Genomic DNA, 24372 nt, shown 5'->3' on the forward strand with positions numbered 1-24372 from the left:
GTACCCCAGATATGGTCTTTTCTTACCTCTTGGGCTGTTGAGAGAGGCCTCGGATGCCTTTCCACCATCCCCACAGTGACTCTGGTCGAAAGGAAGGCACTGATCACCTGTTCCTGCCACCACATCTGCATTTTTGGCCAGATCCCTTGTTTCAGTGAGAGATTTTGCTTTGTAGACTTTTCTGGTGTTGGTATCTGATAAGTAAAGGGATTCTGACACTGGATCAACGGCCAAGTAATATTTATGTGCAGGACTTGTACTAAAACAGAAGAGAAGAGCATCAAAGTCAACTTTTTTTTTCCTTTTATGTCTCTGTGGCAGCATAACAATTGTACTCTACTTATCTGAAGACGCCAGCTCAGTGATCTGAAGAGGACAGAGGTGTAGGTGTGAGCAGCTCAAAACACCACCAGTGTCCTGCTCCAGAGCCTGACCAGTGAGTTATGAGTCAGGGAGCTGGGACAGAGACTGGTACTGGGGCAACTGGTCTGCCCACCAGAACCAAACCACTCAGGATAAAGCTAACTGGAGTGACTTCAGCTTAGTTATAATTATTACTATCAAATGCAAGATCATTTTTCTCTGATACCTCCTAGTACTCTTGGCACTGAAAACAAATCTATGAGTTGCAGCAAAGTGAATCACAGGCTGATCTGGATGGGCAAAAATACCAACTCTTGGTTATTTTTATCTGTTTCTAAACCTTAGGAAATATGAAGGTGTGAAATATGGTGCCTTAATTCATGCCGACTCTATTGTCAGGAGCAAGGCAGAAGGCCAAGTACTGTCAGTGCAACTAAGCATGAATTAATGCACCATAATTCATGCACAGTCACTGCCTTATTGAGATGATAAAATGTTATTTTAAAAAATATTTACATATGTTAATTAAATGTGGGGATCATAAATTCTAATCTGAAAACTGGGCTGCATCTTATTATCCAGTAAGGCTTTTAGTTTCTTTTTCAGTGCAAAGTTAATGTCCCGTTTGAAGAAATTTTTTAAGCACATGGCACACCATGCTTAGTGTCCTGAGCCTGCTGAGCCTGCGTGGGGCCTAACTAAAAATCCAGATAGAAATCCTTTGTATCACACAGTTGGTTACTGAAATGGTGGGAGAGAGACACAGGCTGAGTGTTTAGGTGCTCAGACAATATTTTTAACAACTACTGTGTTCCTCTAAGGAGAGAAGGAGATTTCTGACAAATGGCTGGGTTCTATATGCCCAGTTAGATTTAAAAAAAATGTAGAAGATACCCCCTGCCTTTTGTTTTTAGGAGACGTTTTAATATTGGTACAATTAACTAACACTTAAGATTGCTACAACAAAGTTGTGAAGTTAGATCCTCCTCTCCCCTAGGCCAGTTCTATTTGTGGTGAGTTTGACAATGCTCAGTGATACTCCCAGAGCTGGGGAACAGATGTGAAACCCAGTCCAAGGAACCACAGGGAATGAGAGGGCAGTGCTCTGATGAAAGATGAGTAAGAGGATGAGCTAAAAGCAATTAATGTGAAAGGATCACCACTATAAAATTTGTTTGTTGAAAATATCAAGAGTCATTTTTGCTCTCTGGATTGAGGTCAGGAATGACTGGCCAGCCAAATGATGGCTTTTAAATAAAACACTTATATGAAAAAAGTTGCAAGGAGAATTCTAGATTTTAAATAAAGATGTTGTTCAGTATGCAGAAGCTGCAGAGAACCAGAGGTCACTCTATATTCTCCTTGTAGATACATTTTCTGTCATCCTTGTCATTACATTTAACAGACCAGCTGTTAGAAAACTCTTCGTGTTTATGCTTAAAGCCTTGCATACTAAAATGCTTAAAGAGTACTAGTAAAAAATAGAACACAATTAAAAAAACTTGCTATTTTTGCAGAAGATTGTAATCAGATATAAATCTGAGGTGATTTAAATTAGCCTTTTGAAAACTATATGAAGCAGACTAGGATTCAAAATTAATCTTTTCAGTACTATTCTGTAATAAATTTTTCTCTGTATTGTTCTCGAAGTTTAGTTTCAATTTTTACCAGTTAAACAGCTTCTCTATAGCTTATTAAAATCATTATGATAAGAAAAACAAATGGGATAAGGTGTTTGTAAACAGTCAAAAATAAGATCAGTGGCGTGTTTTTTTTTTTTTTTAATTGCCAAACTCTCCCTTTTTACACAGTGTTATCTTTTTTTATGTGGTAAAAAGAACTCTTTTTGAGGCTAAAAGTTATGTACATGAGCTGGATTTTGAAGCCTTTTCCTGTCCGGACTGTCAGGAGCCATCTTTTACCTGCTGCTTCTACATGTTTCTTGGAGCATTCTATACATTTCCACCATGACTACGACCTTTACAGCCTCAAGAGAACAGAGGGGAATGTCGAGTACACCCCATCACCTTAAAAACTACATTAACTTTAAGTGGTTTCCTCCAATTTTCTACAAAATTCACTTGGACAGAATAGTGACATTATTATTGCAATTAATAGGGCTGGGGTATTTGAATATTGTCATAATTAAATAAGGTTGAAGCTCAACTCAAGAAACTAGTAGTAGTGAACAGGTATTAAAAAGAAAAATCTAAGAAAGAAACCTCCGAATGTAAAAGCTGATTTAGTTTTTGAATAAATCATAAAGAAATTTATTTTACAAAGATACTGGTCAGTTTAAAGCAAGTGGAAAACACCCTTCTGTTAAAAAATGGTACCTTGCACTTACCAACTAAGAACTGTTCTTCCTTTTTAATTGTAAAATATATGAGATGTGACATAATCTGGTAAATAATTTATAGTATTCAATAGCAGTCCTGTGGCTAAAGAGAGCAATTCCAACCAATACTATCATGCTGTAAACACAGTTCAGTCCACACTTCACTCCCTACCTATGCCATGAAGTTACTGTCTTATATTGTACCAGTGCTGGTTTATTTATCTCATTTAAGTACTGGAATGCTAAGAAGCTTATTTCTAAGGAGACCAAGTGCCTTGCTGTCTCTTTTCTAGCATGCAACACCACTTCTGCAGCTGGATTGTTGGAACCAACTCCCTCGCCGTCTGTCGCAGAAGCCGAACGTGCAATGTTCATTCCTTTAAAAAAATCCCTAAATTAGAATGCTAAAATCCCAGTTGGAAAGGGGGAAAGCTGCCTGCTTTGTTTTTAGCTGGACCAGCAAGGACTGAGCTTTGACACAGCATCTTCAGTTCTGGGTTCTGCCGTGCACTCCCTGACTGGCAGATTTTAAAGCTCATGGTATCCTAGAACCTCTAAAGCACAGTCCACTGAAGTACAGTATGTTTCTGCAGCCTTTTTAACAGTTTTTTTTTTTTTTTTTTTTGCAGCTGAAACTCTTGTTTGCTTGGATGGCTATATCTGTGATCAGTCAAACACCATGTGAAATGGGTATGACAGCTATGAAATGTATTCTCAGCGTTCAGGTTTGAACCTCTCCATCTCTTCTTGGTGATCAGCAAAGTGGTTTTTAGAGGAAGACTTTACTCCTTCAATGGGAACAAATCAAACTTTCTGTACTATAAACAAAGGTGAATTTGATTAACATTTGTATTTATTACCATTTATATTTATTGAATTCCGAGTGTTCCTCTATATCCAGACTTCTAAAAGGACTTTTTTAAGACTGTCTCCTCGAATGTGGTTCACATACCAGTTATTGCATTTTACTTACCTGTGCCTTGTGTCTCTATTCCTGGAAAGGCAGATTGATTCAGGTTTAAAAGGAAAGAAAAAGACAAGAAATGTTAATCCTTGACAGAACTTTGCCTGATTGCTCACAGACTCATATCCCAATAGCAAAACATTGTTTATCTTCTTACTTGGTATTTCTTTCTCTCAAACTGTTCCTTTGCACTGCCCGCACATCGCCAAGTTATTTCTGAACAATGAGCACACAGAATCATCCCAGCAATGTTAGCTAGGTGGATGTTAAATTACGAGAAATTTCATGTATTAATGTCCAAAATCTTTCCTGTCTTTCCCTGTATCCCTCAAAGGGAATGGGAATCTGGGGTGATAATTACAGGGGAGTCTTTAAGGGCAGCACAGACTCAGCCTCTGGCATGTCTATGATGCCAGGTTTGCTCCTGTCTGCTTAAACTGAGCCACATCCATGTAATTGTATTAATCGCAAGTCTATAGGCCCAGTGCTGTGACTTACCATGATATTCTGCATGTTTGCTGTGGAATTATGCAGCTTTCTTCAAAAATGTGGATCATGGTATATTTTAACTTTTGGAGAAAATGTATGGAAAACCTCACAGGAAGAAGAATCAGCTTTATTAATTCTGCAATTTTCAGAAATTCATTATGCAAGAGCTGTCCTAAAGGCCACTTAAAACATCCTATTTAACTGATGACTGCAAGTAAGAATAAGCTTTCTGTTAAGTTGGTTTGATAGTTGATGACACATGTGGCCACAAAGAAACTACACGTGGCTATTTCAAGTCCCAAGGGATAAAAGCTCACCCTAGTTTTCACAGGCATATCATAGCCAGGATTATGAACACTAATCAGAGAAAGCCAATTATCTTTTACCTCAATTCTAATATGGCAATCGAATTTCCAGAGGGAAAGATCCGTCTAACATAATTGAAGTCCCCAATGTAGACACTTCCATCAGGCCCAGAAGCGAGTGCAACTGGTGCAAAGAGTTTGCTGTTGAGGGCAAGCCCATTGCAGTTGGAGCAAGAGACACTCCTCTGGTGTCCATTGCCCATCACAGTGGAGATGACTGGAGGCTGCTGGGAAATGAACATGTTTTCCCCATTTCCTTTGTGCACAATTCCTAAAGGGAGGGGAGGGAAGAAAACAGAGACAAAATAAGCAAATGTATGGCATTTAAACTATTCTGCAGTTTTGGATTACAAAATCCTCTAGAAAACCAGATTACCAAAAAGGCAACAAACATCTGATATTTTAAAGACTGTCACAGGGTTCCACTAATCTTTTCCAATCTTGCTCATCCCAAACTTCACTGTCACCATTTTGTTCAGCAGTGGCTAGTGGTTATTTTAAAGCCAACCTCAGGAGGAGAACTCATGGCTGGTTAATGTTCTAACAAATTGACTGCTAATTGCAGTGCTATCTGATTTCTTGGGGATTACTGCTTTAATATTCATTTTATTCATAAATTTTTATTAGGTAGCAGAAGAATTTCTTAGGCAGTTTGAATATTTAATTAAAGGAGATTAATAGCGGGACTACTATGCATTTTTCACAAAAGAGCACCGAGTGGCAGTACAAAATCAATATTCAAATTCAACTGTGAGTCCTTCATGGTATATGAAAACGCTGCCAAGTGCAGCAAAGCCAAGTTAAGAGTCAAAGAGCAATTGTGAGGCACCAGTGAATGTCTTCCCAGCAACAATATCCTACCTTCTGCTATAAAGGCTAAAAGAGTTTATTCTAGCACTGCTCTGCAGCATACATTGTTCAAAGTCTTCCCAATTACTAGGTTGGTGATACCAAAACTAGAACAAAGATGTGTTTTCTCCAGCTGACAGCTATAGTGTTTATTTTAGGTAACAATGTGGTAATATATTTATGAAGTATCTTTGAAATGACAAGTTATTGCAATAATTTGGCTACTGCAAACAGAAGATAGGTACTCTTTTAGATTCTAGTCCAAAATTTCTTATTTCCCTTGAAAGGCACAGTACTTCATCAGAAAATTGGCACTATTAAAGGAACAACCACAAGGGAATTTACTTTCTGGAGGACTCATGCTGGGAAATGAGAATATTCTAGACGCTGCAGGAAGTACATGTTGAGACATGTTTGAGTTTTCCCAAAGTACAGTAAATGAATTTATGTATTGTCTCTACCAACTTTTGTTTAAACTATTTTTTGTGACTTTCAGATAAATCTGAAGGCAAAATTCACCTTGGAAATTATTGAATGTTACCACAGCTATTTTGAAGGGAATTATATTAAAAAAAATAATTATGAACAGTAGAGGACAGAATGCATAGATTTGTTTGAATGATGGCTTTAAAAAAACCATCCTGGAAATATGCCAGCAAAATAAATGGCAATATCCTCTCTTGCACAGTGGATAAAAATACTATGAAAAGAAGATGCTACCCTTTGTCTGAAATTACAATGCTAGGGTAATCTTTCAACATCCTCTTACAAATGCCAGTAAATAATTAGGGCTCTGGAGAATATGTTTTGCTGTCAATAAATGTAAGTGTGTGCTTAATATCAGGCTTTCGAGCTGCTGCTTTAATTTTAGTTGATGCTCTGTTGCACTGGGGTTGAAATTACCTTAAAGCATGAAGTCCCTCCAAAACTACTCCTTCTTGCCCCAGATAAATAAAAATGGAATCAGTTAACTTGCCCATCAGAAAAAAAGAAATTAATTCAAATAACACCCTGAAAAACTGGCTAATAGCACATTCATTTCTATTCATGAGATACGGGTGTCTTTAAAAGACCTCAGTGTAGGAACTAATATTTATGGTATCTGTTTTCTTCTTGATTATGATAAATGCCCTGATGGTCTTCCAAACTGACAAAAACCTTTGTAACAGAAAACATTAAACTCTAATTATGTCACAAATTAGAAGTGATCAAACCTCCAAACTGGTGAGGAAAAAAAAAGTGGGAAAAGAGCAGTGGAGTATACCTAAGAATAGGATGTGATCCTTTGTTAACCTAACAGCCAGACTGATGCAAAACTGCATACTTTTAAAAAAACTGAGTTTCCAGTGACAGCCACATTGGAACAATATTTGTTATTTCACATCAATTCTGCTAGAATCAGGCATAATTTTCTTTTTCTTTCTTTTAGTAAATCCTTACATCTGGCAGTAGAACAGTTTTCACTTGCTAAGGTTTCTGCATGTCAATACATGTACCTCCTGTCAACACATGTACCTCCACATCACTGTGAACTGCAAGTCTGTAAAATTGCATCTATTTCTTGTTACTCAGTTATTTTGTAACTTCTCTAAAATGAGCAACCTTCAAGGGGAGGGAAAGAAGAATATCTACCCTGGCTCTGAGCAGGAATGTTGTGCACAGTACCAGACAAGCTGGGCAACCAGGCTTAATGGCTGCAGTTAGATATAAGCTCCTCAGGACTAGTAAATCAAGCGTTTCTAGTTTTAGTTTGAAAATAAAATTGCAATTTGCATTAGAGAATGTTACATTCCAATGATGTTTCTGCAGTTAATCCAGTTGCAGTGTTTCAAAATCATAAAAGTTTCATCCTTCTAAAAAGAGCAGTTCTTCATTCATACAGAGGAGATGCTTTAACTAAAAAGTGAAAAATTTAATATATTCATAGTCAAGAAGGCTACTCAATGCTTTTCATATCAGTAGTCACGGTGGCATGGAGATAACTCTGTAATATATAATTCTAGTCTGAATCATATTCTTGTCCTTATTTAAAGCCCATTTTTATATATCTGAAAGGGAAGTGCAATTCACTTGTTTCTAGATAAGACCAGAAGCACACTTGTTATTTTTATCCTTTTGGTTACCATAGTTCATTACTTTGTTCTGTTGCTTTAATATGAACCTACAAGCTGCTCTGGTAGGTGTGCAACAGCTTTGTTATAGTAATTGTTTTTCTGCCCTTAGCTGCTTTTCGAGTTGTTGTACACAAGCCAGGTGTGGGTTCTCAGAGCTGTAATAGTCCTGAGGAACCTCTGGCACATCCCTGAGCCTGGGCTTGGTCACCTCACTGGAGATTCTCTGACATGCAAACTGCAAACAGAAGAGACTCTGGATTTCAAATCAGATATGCTAATGCCCTCTCCTTCCCTCCTGTGCCTCTGCAAGTGATGGATAAAGATGTTTGGCAGCTTTCCCTGACTTCAGCCTTGATCATGTCCAGCAGAGTGGGAACATGCAAGGAAGAGGAGCAGGTGTAAGAAGTTGCCATCCATGTAGGGGGCACAGCCTGATTTGAGAGGAGGTGGCTTGAGGCTGACAGGTCAGTGCCCTCTAGCATTCTCAGCCATACAGCTGAGATGGGGACAGGAAGCAATTTGTCACCACATACCTTGTGCTCCAGAGAGCAATGACTTAGCCCTGCTTGGATTATAATTGTGTTCTTTACCAAATCTCAGAACATGTTAGTGCCTATGGGGTGAATTCTAGTAGTAACCAGTGCAGTTATCAGATAGTCATATAAACTGGAGTTACTGCCAGCAATTTAGTCTTGAAATTAAACTATGCAAGTGGTAAATTGCCACTAAGGAGCAGACTATGGGACTCACAGTTGGAGGCTCAGCTGACTGAGGTCAGATTTCTCTTTGTTAAATGTCAATAGCTGGCATTTAAAAGAGACAATCTATACAAACCAGTACGACAGGGAATGAAAGAACTGCTGTTTAAAATGTCAAACTATTTTAAATCAAAGTAGAAATCCAGATAATTTACAAACTAAATCTGACCTTTTGTATTTGGAATATTTATACTGTAGCTGTGCATTCAGCAACAGAACTTGTAAAACCTGAGAGCCATACATCTGTGTATGAATCTTCATCAACAGACGTTTGTAGATGGAAATAGATTTTATTGGACTGACTCTCAGCTGGATCAAATTGAGAGAACTTTACTGAATCCAATACTTTTTTGACTTATAAATGCCAAGATCTGACCTCAATTTTCTCTTCACCTGGCCAACGAGATATCTGTTTTATTGGCAAAACCATATATAGTTACCATAATTTATCTACAAATATTGTTCTAATAATTTAGTCTCATTAGTTCCCAATCATAGATGTTCATGGAGGAAAAGAAACCTACCAGGTGTGAAACAAAAGCAATGGGAAAAAATATTTAAGCCTCCATGCTTGAAGAATATCTCTGCAGGCTTAATGTTATGACACCAAAATGTTTACAGTTTTTTTTACTTATGCTTTGAAATGTTTTGCATTGCTTGTACTGAGGAATGACTTACTGTGCTTCTCCACAGAGTGGGCAGCCACAAAAGCTGCTGCACACTGGACTGGCAGCGTGGGCTTAGAGTGCTGGTCTGTGATCAAGCAGGGCTTGTCTGCCTGGGGCTGTGCTGCTGCAAACTGGCTGCAGCCATAGGATGAATCAGGGGTGAAGACACTTCACTGAGAATGTAACACACTACAGACTGACCTGAAATGTGGCACTTCTATACCAGCTGTGTGAGAATGAACCCAAATTAGTTTGCCCTTTCCCATCTGAACGACCACAATGTGTTAGCCATCACAAGAGTCGATGGTATTAATGTCTAAATCCTGGGAGCCAGAACATTAAAAATATCCTTTCAGATGGCATTACAGTTCAGCTCTCAATACATGAGGGTGCACATTCAAAGAGGATTACACATTAGGAAGTGTAACACTTAAAATCTGAACAATTAATTCCTTTAAAATTTATATTCTCCTCCTGCGTGGGGAGTTAATAAAGGAGGGACTTACCACTTTGTGGATTTAATACATGGTGCTTGTTTATAGACCAGCCACCCAGATTTGAAGCATCCATTTCAAAGCCTTGAAGGATTACTGTTCTCTTCTCCCACAGAATAAAATCAGGACATGTTTCATATTCATATCCCACCGACACTGCAAACAAATAATTAAAGATCTCTCAGTCTGCCTTTTTCTCTGTGAACTGCTAGGCAGTTTGTCATTCCAGGTTTTGATACTCATCTGTCAAGTAATGATGCCACTAATTTTCCTCTGCCTAATTGCTATTGTATGGTATTTTTTGAAAAAAGGTTTTAAGAGATTATTATGTTATTAGAGCTATAGTTATTACTGCTTCAAAGCAGAAAATTGTCTGTGGTATCAGTTATGGATTTCATAAGATTATAAATCTCCTCCAACGACTCCTGATTTGATTTTTATTGCATTTCTGCTCATTACCTGAGTAACAGCTTAAATAGAAAATAATCCATGCTAAAACAAATTGGTTTTAATTTGTTTGCTGACTGTAAAATTACAGTTAGGCAGAAATGGATTGACAAGCTGAACATTTCTAGAATTATACATTTATCTTAACAGGCTTGCACATTACCAAAATACCTGATGAAAAATCTTGAATTTCCCTAAGGATGGTGGGTCTTGGGAAATTGATTAAAATCCTTTTCCATTAGTAATTCCATAAAACAAAACAAAACTTCAATATTTTTGATATCTCTAATATACCATCCTTTCAAAAAAATTATTTATCTCTAACTTTACTAGATTTCAGTGAAGCTCATTCATAAAGGAGGAATATTTTAAACACCAAATTCCATAATTTGACCTAGGAAATATTGAATTAGTTCAACCTTTCCAAAATAAAAATATTAAAAAAAAAGATTTTAAGATACAATTTTTTTTTAATAAAGCATTTTTAATAGTTTCTTTTCACTTTTTCTACATAACAGCTTTAGGTATATTTTACTTAAACCAAAAATAGTTTTAATACCACCTAAATTCCATTCAGTATACAACCAAAATATTTTGACTTGCTCTAACAGGGAACATTTGTGTTTATAAGATAAATATTTTATGGAAAACTGAAACTGTTCCTTACAGTAACAGCTCTAGAGCTGCTTCACCATTTTAGCATAAAGAATCTATTTTTGCAGCTAAACTCTGACTTGTAAAAATCACGTATGTTTCAAACACTACAGGTCTCAGTTTGAGGGTCCAGCAGCCACTTTGTCCCATTCTTCTGTTAAAGGAGCTCTTACAACCAACACCAGCAAAGCTTCTAGGTACCAGCCTGAGCTGAGAGCCCATGAAAGGGCACGGAACTTCCAGAACAGCTACATCCTGTGCTGGGATGAGTCAGAAGGGCTCAGTAACCGAGCACACTGTTTTCTAGGTGTTAATGCAGAGAGAAGATAAAGGGCAGATTTTTTTCCATGAAGCAACCTCACATTTGCCACCTACACATTAACATCTTTGCTCCAGTCATGCACTTAACACATTCAGCCCCGGGTCAGCTGTGTGTGCCCTTTAATGCAGCCCCTCAGCCTTGCTCAGTGACCCGGGACCCACAGCACAGTTATCAGCTGCTGGGAGGGACCGTGCTGAGAGCTGGGCAAGGGAAGCATAACAATTCACAGTGCCTGGGATCTGGGCCCATGGGGCATCTTTACCAGGGCTGGAGATAACTCCATAATGCCTCAGTATTCTCTGCCTACTGCTGATGTTTCTGAGCTGCCAAATACTCTCCAGAGGTTATAATCCCTTTTTTCTTAGAAGTTCACTGTTCCCTGCTCCCACAGTTACTGTGCATAGCTGTCCTTTTATTCCCTCTCATCAGTGAGAGACATATGGACACACATTCACACTCACAACCAGGTTTCTATGCAAATTTACTCACATTTATGAAAGACAACTATGCTCTGTGCTCCAAAAAAAAAAAAAAAAGTGTGTGATATGTGTTAAAGCAGGGTCTCCTGATACTTCTAACTGGAAGTCCTAGTATTACAACCACGAAAATTTCCTATCAGTCATTTTGCATGCAAAGTAATCAAGGCAAAGCATAATGCTGGTAAAGTCAGTAGAATGATTACAGTGCCATGTAAGAAGTATTTTTTTAGGCACAGGTTTTGAGAAGTGTAATTTTGTAAGTGAAATTAAAATCTCTGTCAGCTTACCCTCATTGTGGGGTGTTACTTTCTGATCCAATTAATTTACAGCACTTTCTTGAGGTGACTGAGATTTCATTGTATGAATGTGAACTCTAGTGACTAGGGTTTTAGACTTTAAGAGTCAGCAAGTACTGCTCTTTGCAATCTCAAAATGGATTTCAAAAATTCTACTGATCATCTGTATCAAAACCCAATCCTTTTCATACAACTACTGAGAAGAATAATCGGTGCCAGTCCTACAGCTTAAGGGCTGTTGCCAAAATACAGGTAAGAAATAAAAGACACAATTAACCAGGACAGTAACCTCTATTTCAACCTCCTCTGAAATACTTGTACTTATCTGCATCCATCTTCTTTGAACAATGAACAAAATGAACTCAACGACAGCACCAGGTAGGGCTGCTGGAGAGCTCGTTTATGCCCACCCTGAAGAGGGCTCATCCTTGCAGACCCCTCAGTGCTTTTGTGTGGGATGCACGGACTTGCATCAGTCTGTATGGAGTTACACAGAAGCATTTATTGAGGATTTAACTGATATCCTTTTCTTGTGTTAGATTATAAGGGGACACAGACTTTACCCCCAAGCTTTTGTGTGTCAACATCCACATGATGCTTATTTATCCAGAACAAAAAATGCTGCTTTGTCATCTCAGCTGTTATTCTGAGAAAATGGCCTCTTTGTGAGGAGCTTGGAGACTGGACACATGCCAGCAAACATTTCTCCAGTAAGTTTAAACAGAACCATTTGCATATAGAAATATGCTCAGAAAGTCTTGTTTTCTGTAACTGGTTATGTGACTGCTGTCAATAAACCCGAAGAAAAATACAGATGTTTATAGTATTTAGAAAACCAAAAGCAGATGCTTATTATCCTGAGTTCCAGGACTTCAACCTGCTCCAATTTAATTTAATTAAAATAAAAACCTAACAGAATGCATTATTAAATATTGGTAATATACTGGCAGAAGAAATTATTTTGACAAAAAATCATATAATGGATGCAGATAAAGGTCTCGGAGTTACTACAGTGTGTCAAATTAAATAAAGTTTTATTGGAATATAACAAAGCATGCTAGTAATGCATTTAAAATATCAAGATTTGTGCTCCTATTTTGAAAGAAGTGTAATAACCTAAACTTTAGGGAAAGAGAAAAAAATTAAGCACCAATTAAATAATTTAAAAGTTGTTATCCAGCACTATTGTGTAAGCTTTATTAATATTTAAACAAATGAAGCTCATCTACCTCTAATGTGGGAAACTAACTACAGTATCATTTCATGGGATGCTATGTACATGAATTTATATGTTTTAAAGTCTGGATATGTACTGACTTCACATCATTAGAGGACTCTTAAAAGATGCAGTGGGAGCAGTATAGTCAACTGTTCCCTCTCAAACATGAGACAGTGACAGCCTCTGGACACAGGGCACACGTAGCCATGCTGAGGAAAGCCCCAGGTGGCTCCTGTGACCCACCTGCTCCTGCCTGATCATCCATGGGAGTGCTGAAGGGCAAGCTGGAGTATTTTTTTATTTCTGGATTTGCACAAATATGTGCCAACAACTCACTTGGTACCCTCCCTCCCTGCAAAAACAAACAGGAACTGGTATCAGCAATGGGACAAGGCTGGATCTGCCCCCTCACAGAGACTCCTGTATCTTAACAGGCTGAGAAGGGCACTGCTGCTCCTTGCCACACACCACACCTGGGATGTTCAGAACCTTGGTGTCTGTGCCAGCACCTGACTGACCCCAGCAAAAAGTTGCCCACTCCTCTGCAGATGTGAGCCAGAAGTGGAAGATCAGTTTCACATAGGAGGAGATGATGCAGCAGTTCTGGAGACCTTGCACCCAAGGCTGGAGTTTGGATTCCTTTAGTTCAATGCAATGTGTGAGCTACAGCTGGAATGAGATGACCTGAACTTCTGCATGAGCATTCACAGCAGATCAGGAAACCAATGAAACAAAAAACGTATCACTAATTTCTTGGTTGCTTCAGTTTTCAGCTGAATTTGTTCCTGATCTGGCTCATTTCATGATCAAATGAATGTGAGTGGTGGCCCATGGTAAGGAAAGAACGTGGGAATGTCCCTGCAGGCAGCAGCCAGTGTTGTGTGTGTTCAAGGAGACAGCAGGACAACACTCTGGGAAAAGCTTTATCTGACCTTTTCCCTTGCATACTGCATTATGTAATCATACCCCACATTTTGGTCTCACAATCATTCATGGACATCCTTATCTGTCTATGCCTGCATCATTCTCACGGAAGCAATGACAAGGAAAATGCTATTATCCTCCTTTTCCCCACTGCTTCCCCACAGAGCCACCTCACAGGCCACCTGTCTGGGAGCACACAGTAACACTGTCACGCACCAGACACCCTTTTGGTTCTGCACAGGCCACTCTGCAGGCACTCTGCCTGCATGGACAACACAACAGATGCTGAAGGAAGCTCCTGACTGCCCCTCAGAACAGCATTTTCTTATATGGAACGAAGCATACTCCTTGTGAGGGTGCATGGCTCTGTTGCCCCTGCTACTCTTGCCCTACAGACCGATCTGTCAGTGCTTCTGGTTATAATTGCCCTGACATAAAAAGCAAACAGAACTGCTACAGAAGTGAATGGGGTTGATTCACAATACTAAGCTTTGCTTGTAAATTAATTCTAATATAAAGCATCTATTGTACAACATCCATTGAACAACATAACACCGAACTAAATTAAAAAATAGAAATCCCTTAAAAAACATATCATGAAATTAATGGAAAAAAAAAAGCTGTCTAAATAAAATATGTTTGCACAAACAGCACTTCTGTAGCAATTCTCAGAATAGCCTGTGCTGCTTGCTGAACAAAGCCCATGAAACACGATGATTTTTGGGTAAACATCTTTAAACAATAAATCAATTAGTTTTAACTGCTGGGGACATGAAATGTAGTAAGAAAGGATGCCCAAAAGTTAGAATTTTGCAAACCCTAAGCGGAAATGACATTTTAAATGTCACAGCAAAAAAATGACAGAAACAATGACACACCAAAGGTCATATTCAGAGTAACATTCAAAAACAGAGACAGCTGAATATAATGCCATTAGTACATAACCATTCTCTGAAGGAAAAGGGAATTTTAAAATTGATTAAATTAGAAAGATGACATTGGAAGAAAAAGAAAGAAAATGCTCTTGGGAAATCATACAAGTCACTTCAGTGACTTTAGCTAAAGAGGCATTTGATTTAAAAGCATGTAGGAGCAGCAACAAAATTTATTGGCCGTATTTTCCTTGCTTGATGTGTGTGAGTGCTTCTGTTAACATCAGGGTGATTCTACATACCCATTGCTTCAGCCAGACCAGAAACTTTCTGTCCATATATATCTGTCTTATTCCAGGCAAATGTGTATACCAAATTGGCTGCAGCAGGAAACCATTTCTGAAGCAGACGACCTTCAACAGCAACTATCAGATGGACTTTTGCCATTCCAGAAGGGATGGTTGTGTGTGTCAAAATAATGCGCAGCAAAGCTTTATACCCCGGTGTCCGACTACTGAGATAACTGAGCTTCACAAAACTTGAAGGAATTGCGATTTCCTCTTGGACCACCTTGGAAAAAAACCCACATCATTATATCTACAGCCAAGAAAAATGCAAAATTATAATAGTATTAATAGCTGATCATTTTATGTTTCACAATTATTATGTGAACACGGCACCACTGAAACAACTGGGTTTATTTTAGCAATGCAGTAGTCAGGCACATGACAAAATGTCCAACATCAGACATTGTTGGTCAGCTTACTGGATGGCAGCCTGTCTGTTTGATAAAGAGCCTCTTCCTCAGATGCTTTACTCGTATCTACTGGGGAGCAAATACTGCATTCGTGCAGATATTCTTACATACAAGCTGTACAGCTTTGTCTTTATCACTTGGTTTACTTACTAAGTGCTCTTAACTGGAATACAATTAATTAAAAAAAATATACACACACCTTCTATCATATATATTGGGATGTTAAGATACTATTGTGCTTTGGAGACAATAACTTTAACCTGAGGAGGGTTAAGAAAGAAAAGAAAAACCTTCCTGCTAAACTATCTGTGCAGTTAGGCCAAGCTCCAGCAAGAAGGGGCATGGTGTATGAAGGAGCAGCATTAGGAAACTAGCAAGCCAACTGGGGACACACATCAGTGAGGATGAAACAGCCTGAGCATCAGAGTCATCTCACTCACAGGTAAGTCCCCAGGGAGTGCAAGCGAACTCAAATCCCAGGGCCCTGCTGTCAGTGCTGCTGTCTGAGCTACTCGGATTAAAGCAAGCTTGGATATGCCCACTGCGGGCTGGTATCAATTCCCACTGCAATGGAGATGGGCCCTTAGCAACCAGAAGGACTGCAAAGGCTCTGAGCTTGTCATGGGAACAAAGAAATTTGGCCATGACCTTTTGAATGATGTCGGCCTCGGAGCTACAAAAAGGGATTTAGCTCCTGAGAGAAAAGAGCTGTTCTGGGACAGACTGTGAGCAAGAGCAGACAAGAGACAAGAATGGCGTCTTGGAGGATGCTACCACAGTCACTCAGAAGCCACCTAAAAACGAGACTGTGGTTAACAAGGTTATTGATGTTCGTGCATTTCTGTACTAATGAATCAACCTGTCACAAGGCTAAATTAATCATGCTTGGAAAAAGACAAACTGTTTTGTTTATATTTTCCAGTTTTTAAATTTTCCTTATTTAACAATAGATGACTTCAGTTTCAACCAATTTTATTTACACACTGCAACAGTATCACTGTCACAGCATTGCTGCAATACAGCTGGAGGCCTGCCAGCACCTGTCGTTTCAACATATGAAATGTAGTGTTGCCAGGGAAATCCTGCTCCCTTTATTGTTCCTGATTTGCAGTGTTCCCCTTCTTTCCTGCTGACATCCCAGCTGCCCTCTCTGTCATACATCTGACATTCCTTTTCATTTTTTAATGGAAAAGCGGGAAAAAATATTCATGCATTAATACAAGCTAATATATCTCTGTTACCTATTATTCTCAGTTAATTTTTGCTCAGTTCCCAGAACATACAATGAAACTCAGTGCTCTAAGAAACCTCCAATGGTGGTTTCTGAGCACACTGCATCTTTGAGTACCCCGTTCTTCAAAGAAGACACAGGCATACCTCATGTGGAGCTCTGTGACCCAGTTTTTTCTTACTGGCATGCAGCAGTAATTCTGAGTTTATGTTCATTAGTTTCACTTAGTACATTCTGTGAAGCAATGCTATGACCATCAACAGGATAAAGCATGATAATAGTTATGGAGGTGTTTAGACATAATTCAGTTCAAGCAGAGGTCTTCACATGTAGAACAAAGTAGCAACACTTTTATGAGGCTACAGGTGCCCTCCAAAATATCTTCCAGGCTTGCTCAGTGAAATTAAGAGAACCCAAAAGAGGTCTTATGCTTTAAAATCTAACTGCTCCAACAACGTACTAAAAATTAAGGGCATTAATATGACCCTAGATGTGTTTTGTTGTGTGTTCAACTCTCACAACCTCTTTTAAATCCCAAGTAAAACAACAGTTAATTACCAGGTTAATTAGAAATTACTTTAAACACTTAAGGGAGTGTCAAGAAAATATACATTTAAATTAAAAAAGGAGTCCTAAAGATCATATTAAAATTGCTCTACCTTGGAAAAAAAGACCCAATAATAAAACCCAAGCACCTGACATAAAGCTGTGAATGGATGAACACCCCTAGGAATGTTCAAAGCATCATGTCCCACATTGATGTTTGGGAAGTTGTGCTGTTCATCTGTAACTAGGAATGGTTTTATGCATTGCTATCAACAAATCAGGGTTTCAATAATAATCCATGTTAGCATTCCCCACTTTCTTCTACTTGAAGGTAAGGAATAAAAAGCACCTTTAAATACAAAAAGTAAAGAAAGAATAAAGACAACAGAATCTTGTTGAACCATACTGAAGATAGGCATTGGTGCTATTCTGCCAAGTGAATGATATTACAGCAGTTATTTGCTCACTATCTTCGAAGATTGTCTAAACCTGGTTCTGCAACAGAACAAACTGTTAAATTAAAAGTCTTTTCATTACCTGTAGTTCTGGAATAACAGTTCCTCTTTCAGGACAGAACCCTCCAAACGCTGTCAAGGGGGATGGGAGTACAATTGGATTTGGGCTGATAAAACTACTGATGTCACAAGATGGTGTGTCCGACTCTGTTCTTTGCATTACAACTTTGTCTACAATGATAAATCGATTCCAAGGCAACCAAAGTGTTCTTTTTTCAGATAGGAAAGGAGATCTGTCAAAAACTAGAGTGACAGAGATTCCTCCAACAGCCACAAGGTCAAAACTGGAAAAGAAAAAACAATTTTTTTTGTTTCTTTTTGCTTTTTTCCATCACATTACCACATATTTCAATGCACCACAAACAAAAATTTTATTTTCATTATTACAGCTCTTAATTTAGTATGTGAAATCATTCAAGTGTACATTCCTTGCATCACCTTTGTATCTGCAAAGAAGCTTTAATGCTGTGTGCTTTCTCTCTGTATGCATCAACACCGAGGCACAGTACTTGGCCTCTCTCCCCTCTATTTATCAGCTAGCATCAATACTAACAAGCCATCTGTAACAAAGGGGTGAACCCAGTTGCTTTGGTTTATATGAAAAGAAATCCTGGTCCCAGAAAAGGATGCCACTCATCATCTATGCAGGAAGAGCATGCAGAATAAGAAGGCTTAAAGCCTGTTAGGCCTTAGTTCTATTAACATAACCCTTTCTCTTTTTCTAAAAGCAGCAGGAGGAAAAGGTTGAGTACACTGAGAATATGACCTCCCTGCACAGGATATGAATTTTTTGGGAAAGATGGCAATTAATTGCATTGAGAACTGAGTCAGCTCTTGAATACAAGGAGGGTGATCCTCTGGGAGCTACTGTGAAAAACTTTTGGCACATCTGGGCTGCAAAACAGTAGGACATAGAAGGCATGATGTACAATCTCAATTTCCAGAGTTTCTGACATCCAGAGTCAGGCAACACTAGGTAATATGTAAATAGCTACTCCTCTGCATTACTGAATGCATCTACTATGGAGGTTTTTGATGGTAACAAATTGTGATAAGAAGTCAGACTTAATTATGCATATCTCATCACATTTCCCAAATGACACCGATTACATTCATAGCAAAATACAGGTAGCATATTTTAATGCAACAACTTTATCCAGGCTAGTGTAAGGAGGAAATGATAATTACTAACTTTCAGTAGTGCGATTTGAAAGTCAACAAACTAAGGTGAAATAAATATGCACACTCCTTACTTTTATAAATTGGCAAAGCCAAACAAAAAAAATTTGTGGGAACAGTGACAATTGCACCACTTTTTCTCTGCTGGAAGACAGCTTCAGATTTCTTATAACTCACAATCCAGCCTAGGAGGATGAAGTCTTAAACTGCCCTGAACAGATTAATTGAAGTTCAGGAGCAAGTCATGACCCTATTGCAAATGCTTGTCCAGCACTGGAGTGCAATATAGACTATACTGAAACCTCACCTGTCTTTGAGAAATGAACTCAGACTTGCAAGGCTGGGGAAGAAGGGGTAGCTAGGACTGGTTATGGACCAGCAATTAACCATTTTTCTTTGGAAAGTCTGTTCCCACTTTTACTTGTGTGTCTCAGATGATCAGCTAAAGGATTTGACTTCACTGACACCTCAATAAACTACTTGGATAATTCACACTTAACAACAACAAAAAAAAGCAGGACAGGATATTTCCTGGAAATCCTGACTTGTGAAAATATTCCAATGTCAAGAAGGTACTGTTACAGCAGATCTGGCACATTTTAACTCCAGGAGTTTGAATGTCACTGTAATTTTGTTGCAGTTGATTTTTTTGTTCCTTGTCTTTCTTCTTTGGTCCCTTCACTACAGAGAGCTCCAATCAACTGTGCTCCCAGAGCAGAAGGCCAGACGTCATCCTCAAGCCATACTGCGAACTGTGATGTCTATGACAATTTTATACATGAATAGAAGTTGGCAGATGGACTTAACTACACAAACCTAAACCAGTGGAGGATCATACATGAAAGCCTGACCTTCCATCCTGTCGACTGATGGTGTATCCATACTCATTGTGGTGCAGGAAACTGACGTTCACTCCAACCAAAGGTGTTCCATCAACTGCTACAACCTGGCCTCGGATGACACATGCCCGTCTGTAACAAGAGCAGAAGACAACATGTAACAAACATAAGGAGGGTGAGAAAGGCATTGATTTCAGAAACTGGGCTGTGCTTTGGTCCCAGACAGACAGAATTACTGATTTTTGGAAGAAAAGTCATATAAGCCCAAAAGATTTATTTGAAAAAGCATTCTCTCTAAGGATGACACACAGACTCTCTCTCCCATGAACTGTTAGTATAGGGAGAATATATTCCCGTTTCCTGACGTATTTTAGGGTACTATTTGTTCTGCCACTGAATGGCACTGCAAAGGTTTCACTGATAGTGTGATTTAGCTTGCTACAGTTCAAGGGAGTGATGGTTTGTGAAAGAAGAGAATGAAACCTCATTCTCTGCTGCTAGGTATAGGGCATTGCTGTCTATTAGAAAAAAGCTGAACTAATGTGATAAGGCAGCAGTGAGATACACAAGCTTCACCAAACTTCAGAAAGTTATACAGGTAAATTCACAGGGTGCCTAATCAAGTGTAACTTACATTTTTCTCAATCCCCCACCACATGTGATTCCCTTCTAAATTCCCTTTGGGATGTGTCAGACTTGCACCCACTTTCCACTTTATCCTCACATTCCAGTAAAGGGGTTGGAACATGGCAGCACAGCAGAACACATCAAAGTCAATTGACAGGAAAGTGAACTCATTGCTAAGTGCATCTAATTGGAGGCTAACAGGATCACAGAATCACAGAAAATGAAAGCTGAAAGGAAATACAAGACTTTATCTTGTCCATTCCTTTGCCTCCGGTTAGATCAACTATGCCTACATCAGTCCACACAGATGCTTGTCTAACTCTATAAGCTCACCAAGTAACCCCTTTCAGTGCCTCTGTGAGTACTCTGCTCATGGCAAGTTCTTCCTACTGTCCAATTTGAACTTCCACTGTTGTCCCTTCAGACCACTGCTTTCAACTTAATCACAGAAATGGTGAAGAAATTACTCTTTGTCTTGGCTTTAGCCTTTTACCTATCTGAATAAAGAAACACAAAAGAATCAGGTCTCCTAAGGATAAGGAGTAAGATGTAAAATATCCTTATGGTTGGTGGGATTTTCTAAGGGCTTACACAGGTATATTCTACTGAAATTCCTCTCGGTATTTTTGCCCCGGGCTGTCAGCACATTACATCAACACACCTTCACTAGCTGAACCAACTCAGGTCTTGGAAACTCATGATACTGCTGCACCTATTTCCTGGAACTGTGGTTTGAGATAATGAAGTGAACAGTGTATGCAGAAGTCTTTTGGTAACATTAAGACATTCAGGGTCAAAACAACAGAATACTTATAAAATGAACTGGCATTAATTACTCAATATAAATGACAAGCATAAATTTAAGCATTGTTATGTTTCTTTCTCCGTTTGAAAATTTGTGGCAAACCTCAACAGACATCCACTGCACAGCGAATATGTGATCTAAAGGAAAAAAACTTAATAGCTTCTCAGACAAAAGTTATTTAGGAGCCTACATATGAATTTTAAAAATATCCCTAGAGAGATTAATTGACCATGATCCAATGAAATCATATGCAGAAACTGAAGAACACAAATTTCTGAAAATTTTGACATGCTTCTTAAGATCCCATTCTCCCAAGCCACTAATAGGACACTGATTTATCACCATGATATCATCAAACCTGTCTAACTATGACTTGAGAAAAAGCAACTGGTAAAAAAATAACCTCTCTGCAAGTACACTATTCAACACAGTTGCTAATAGGAATTCCATGCTCCCAGGCCATGGAAAGATGCTGATAAATCCTAGAAGAATGGGAGACGCTGTATTACTGTCAGTATGCAAAACGAGTTCTGATTTCTCACCTGTTTTGTTTTTTGAAATAAATCGGTTGTGGCCCTATTTGTGGCCCAAAATCTGCTGCTCCACTGAAGGCAACTGAGTTCCTCAACAGACTCAGTCTCAACAGACTCACAAGACTCACTCAACACAACAGCCAGGTCCAATTGCTCATTGATTTGTTGGAGCAGAAAATACTTGTTCCTATTATTTCCCCATATTTCTAACATTAACAGACATGCATTTTCTTTCTAGTACCTTTATTAGTGCACTCCATATATTTACAACACACATTGGTGTGAGAGTGAGAACCCTGGGAGTAATCATTACTCTACAATGTGCTATATTCTTGCACTCCTGTTTGTTCATTCCACACACACCTGTCTTCTGACACTACTCTGTCCTCATATTTTATTAAGCACACAGATTTGTATAATAACAGCTCATCAAAAATCTCCATTATTTCATCCATGGTCTTTTCTTCCTTTACTCATTCACTTCCCATTATTCATAAGTAATACTAAGAGACTTATATTTCAACATTCTCCTTTTTTATTCATCATATTTTAGAAGCCACATATATTTACAGTATGTGATAAATACGTATAAACCTCATTATTCTACATTTATCCGTACTGAATTGTCTTTGTAATCTTTTAGATTTTAAATGTCCTAAGTCTGCCTCTGTGTTCCTACATTTGTCATCATTATTTAATGGCTCTTTATGACCTACTCTAAGTTGAAGAGTCTTCTCTGCCCTCTTTTTGAAATACCAGAACCTACTAAATCTTTGACTAAGCATTTGATCAGAATTAGCTTTAATTCTGGCATTTACTGCAGCTATGAAAACATTTTTCAGTTCTTTTATGACCACTACAAGTCTCCAAGGCTCAGGAGGTAACCAAGAGCCCCAGCTTGCAGCCAGCTCTCCCTTGTTTCCCAGTGCCCTGGCAGCTCACAGAGCAGACCCCTTGTCCCCAGGCAGGCTGGCATGCAGGCTCCCTGCAGCTCTGCTGCTTAGAGAACACCTGACTTAATTCCTTCCCTTAGCAGAGCTTTTAGAGCATGTTCCCTGCAGTGATGTCCCCTCGTAGTCAACTGCCACTTCACGCTTCCTTGCTTCAACATTCATCCTCTTCCCAGATGAGCTGGAGGCCTTGCTACCACTCACTGCTTCTCTTCGTTTGAGCAGAGAAACCTCTGAAGATCTTGGTGTCTCCTCAATGCACTGTACTTTCTGCCTCTAAGACTTATTCCTCACTCTGCTGACTGCCCTGCTTTGCTTTCTCACGGGGGATGACTTGTACTATCTGTCCAACAGCCACCTATTTATGATGATTGTGTAATCTCAGACCTAAGGCTTTCCAAGTTGTTTTAACTTGAAAGTATGTGCAAAAATGTCTTTTCTATGAAGCTGGGCAGGAACGTGCCCCTGATAAGCTGCCTTAGTGTTTTCAAATGCATTAAAAATGTTCCCAGTCCTCTGGCAAGCTGTACTAAATCTGCAACTCCAGAGGGAGCAGTTGGCTTTTGGAGAGAAAGCTGAGATTCCCACAGGTTGCAGGTGGCCTGAAAGAAGTCGGATTCCTCTGTCAGTGCTTCATGGGTCATTCCACAAGTAACTGAGGAATTCACTATTCTGTGGATCTCAGGTGTCTGCTGTCAAGCAGTTTGTTTGACATCTCTAATTTAAAATATGAACAGAAGTTTAAATTTTAGATGTATTTTTTCAGTACCTGTAAAGCATTTTATTATTTTACCACCATTCTGCCTTGCCCTTCTGCTACTTACCTGCCATTTTTTTGCTTTTGTTTTGCATGTTAAGTTTCCAATAAGCACCTCAGGCTGAGACATTAGGCTCAGATATGGAACTCTGTCAAGCAGCTTGTGAATTTGCAAGTGTCACATTACCAGAAGATGTCATTTACTGTACTATATTTCTGATTAAAATCTTCAATGAGAGAAATTAAGCTGAAGGCTAGTGAGGTAAATTCATTTCTTCCTGCTGACAATGTTGCTGTAAGCAGCATTTGAAGGATAATTAATTCAGTACCATACGCTGGATCCTTTTTGTGGGCAATTTGCAGTGAGTCAAATAGCTTGCCAGCAGCAAAAAAAAAAACCTCAGCAAAGAAACAAACTAAAAACCTTCCTGAGAACAGAAGTTGACAAAAACATTATAATCTGCTATACCCTACTACATGCAGTAGGTTAAAACTGTGCCTGATGTAAGCAAGCACATTTCCATTTATCCATTTATTAATCTGCCTTTCAGCATGTCACAGTTTAAGTGGGAGTTTGTAAAAACCCAGTGTATATGACATGGCTTTGACATAACAAAAAGTAAAACGTTTTGCAAACATGTAGTCCCTTAACATTATTTTTGGTGTAATATTTAGCCATGGCTCATGCAACATCCTGACTGTACTGTATAAGCCACAATGTTTAAATATTAGACCTAAACTAAAGTCCAAGATACAAATGCAGAGAGATAGATGTCTCAGCAGCTGTTAGAACAACCAGTTTTAGTATTTCAGATTATTTGGAAAATTCCAGGATATGGCAGAGACTGAACACTTCCAGTCTGAAGGACAGAGATAAACTTCACCATTTTTGTTAACTTTCCAAGATCTAATCAACATCCTTTTGTCTCCAGTGAGATTCATGCAAACATCACCCATACTAGAGTTCCACTGACCTGTGCTATAGTAAAACACGGCACAATGTCATTTGAATCAGAAG

At 38.8% G+C, this 24372-nt stretch overlaps 1 protein-coding gene across 4 annotated transcripts in view; it reads right to left on the reverse strand.

The window, feature by feature from the left end:
- The window catches only part of TENM1 (teneurin transmembrane protein 1), a 318181-nt gene that overhangs the window by 58616 nt on the left and 235193 nt on the right, over positions 1-24372 (reverse strand). For all 4 annotated transcript variants that reach the window (XM_088173259.1, XM_088173258.1, XM_014886212.2 and 1 more), the window contains 7 exons: positions 19695-19814; positions 17687-17948; positions 14918-15185; positions 9415-9558; positions 4541-4790; positions 3675-3695; positions 27-259 (listed from right to left, as the gene is read on the reverse strand). In XM_088173259.1, coding sequence (XP_088029385.1) covers positions 27-259; positions 3675-3695; positions 4541-4790; positions 9415-9558; positions 14918-15185; positions 17687-17948; positions 19695-19814 — 1298 coding nt within the window. The remainder of the gene's footprint in view (positions 1-26; positions 260-3674; positions 3696-4540; positions 4791-9414; positions 9559-14917; positions 15186-17686; positions 17949-19694; positions 19815-24372) is intronic.

This window comes from Sturnus vulgaris, chromosome 14 (assembly GCF_052056855.1).
Source record: "Sturnus vulgaris isolate bStuVul1 chromosome 14, bStuVul1.hap1, whole genome shotgun sequence".
Lineage (NCBI taxonomy): Eukaryota > Metazoa > Chordata > Aves > Passeriformes > Sturnidae > Sturnus > Sturnus vulgaris.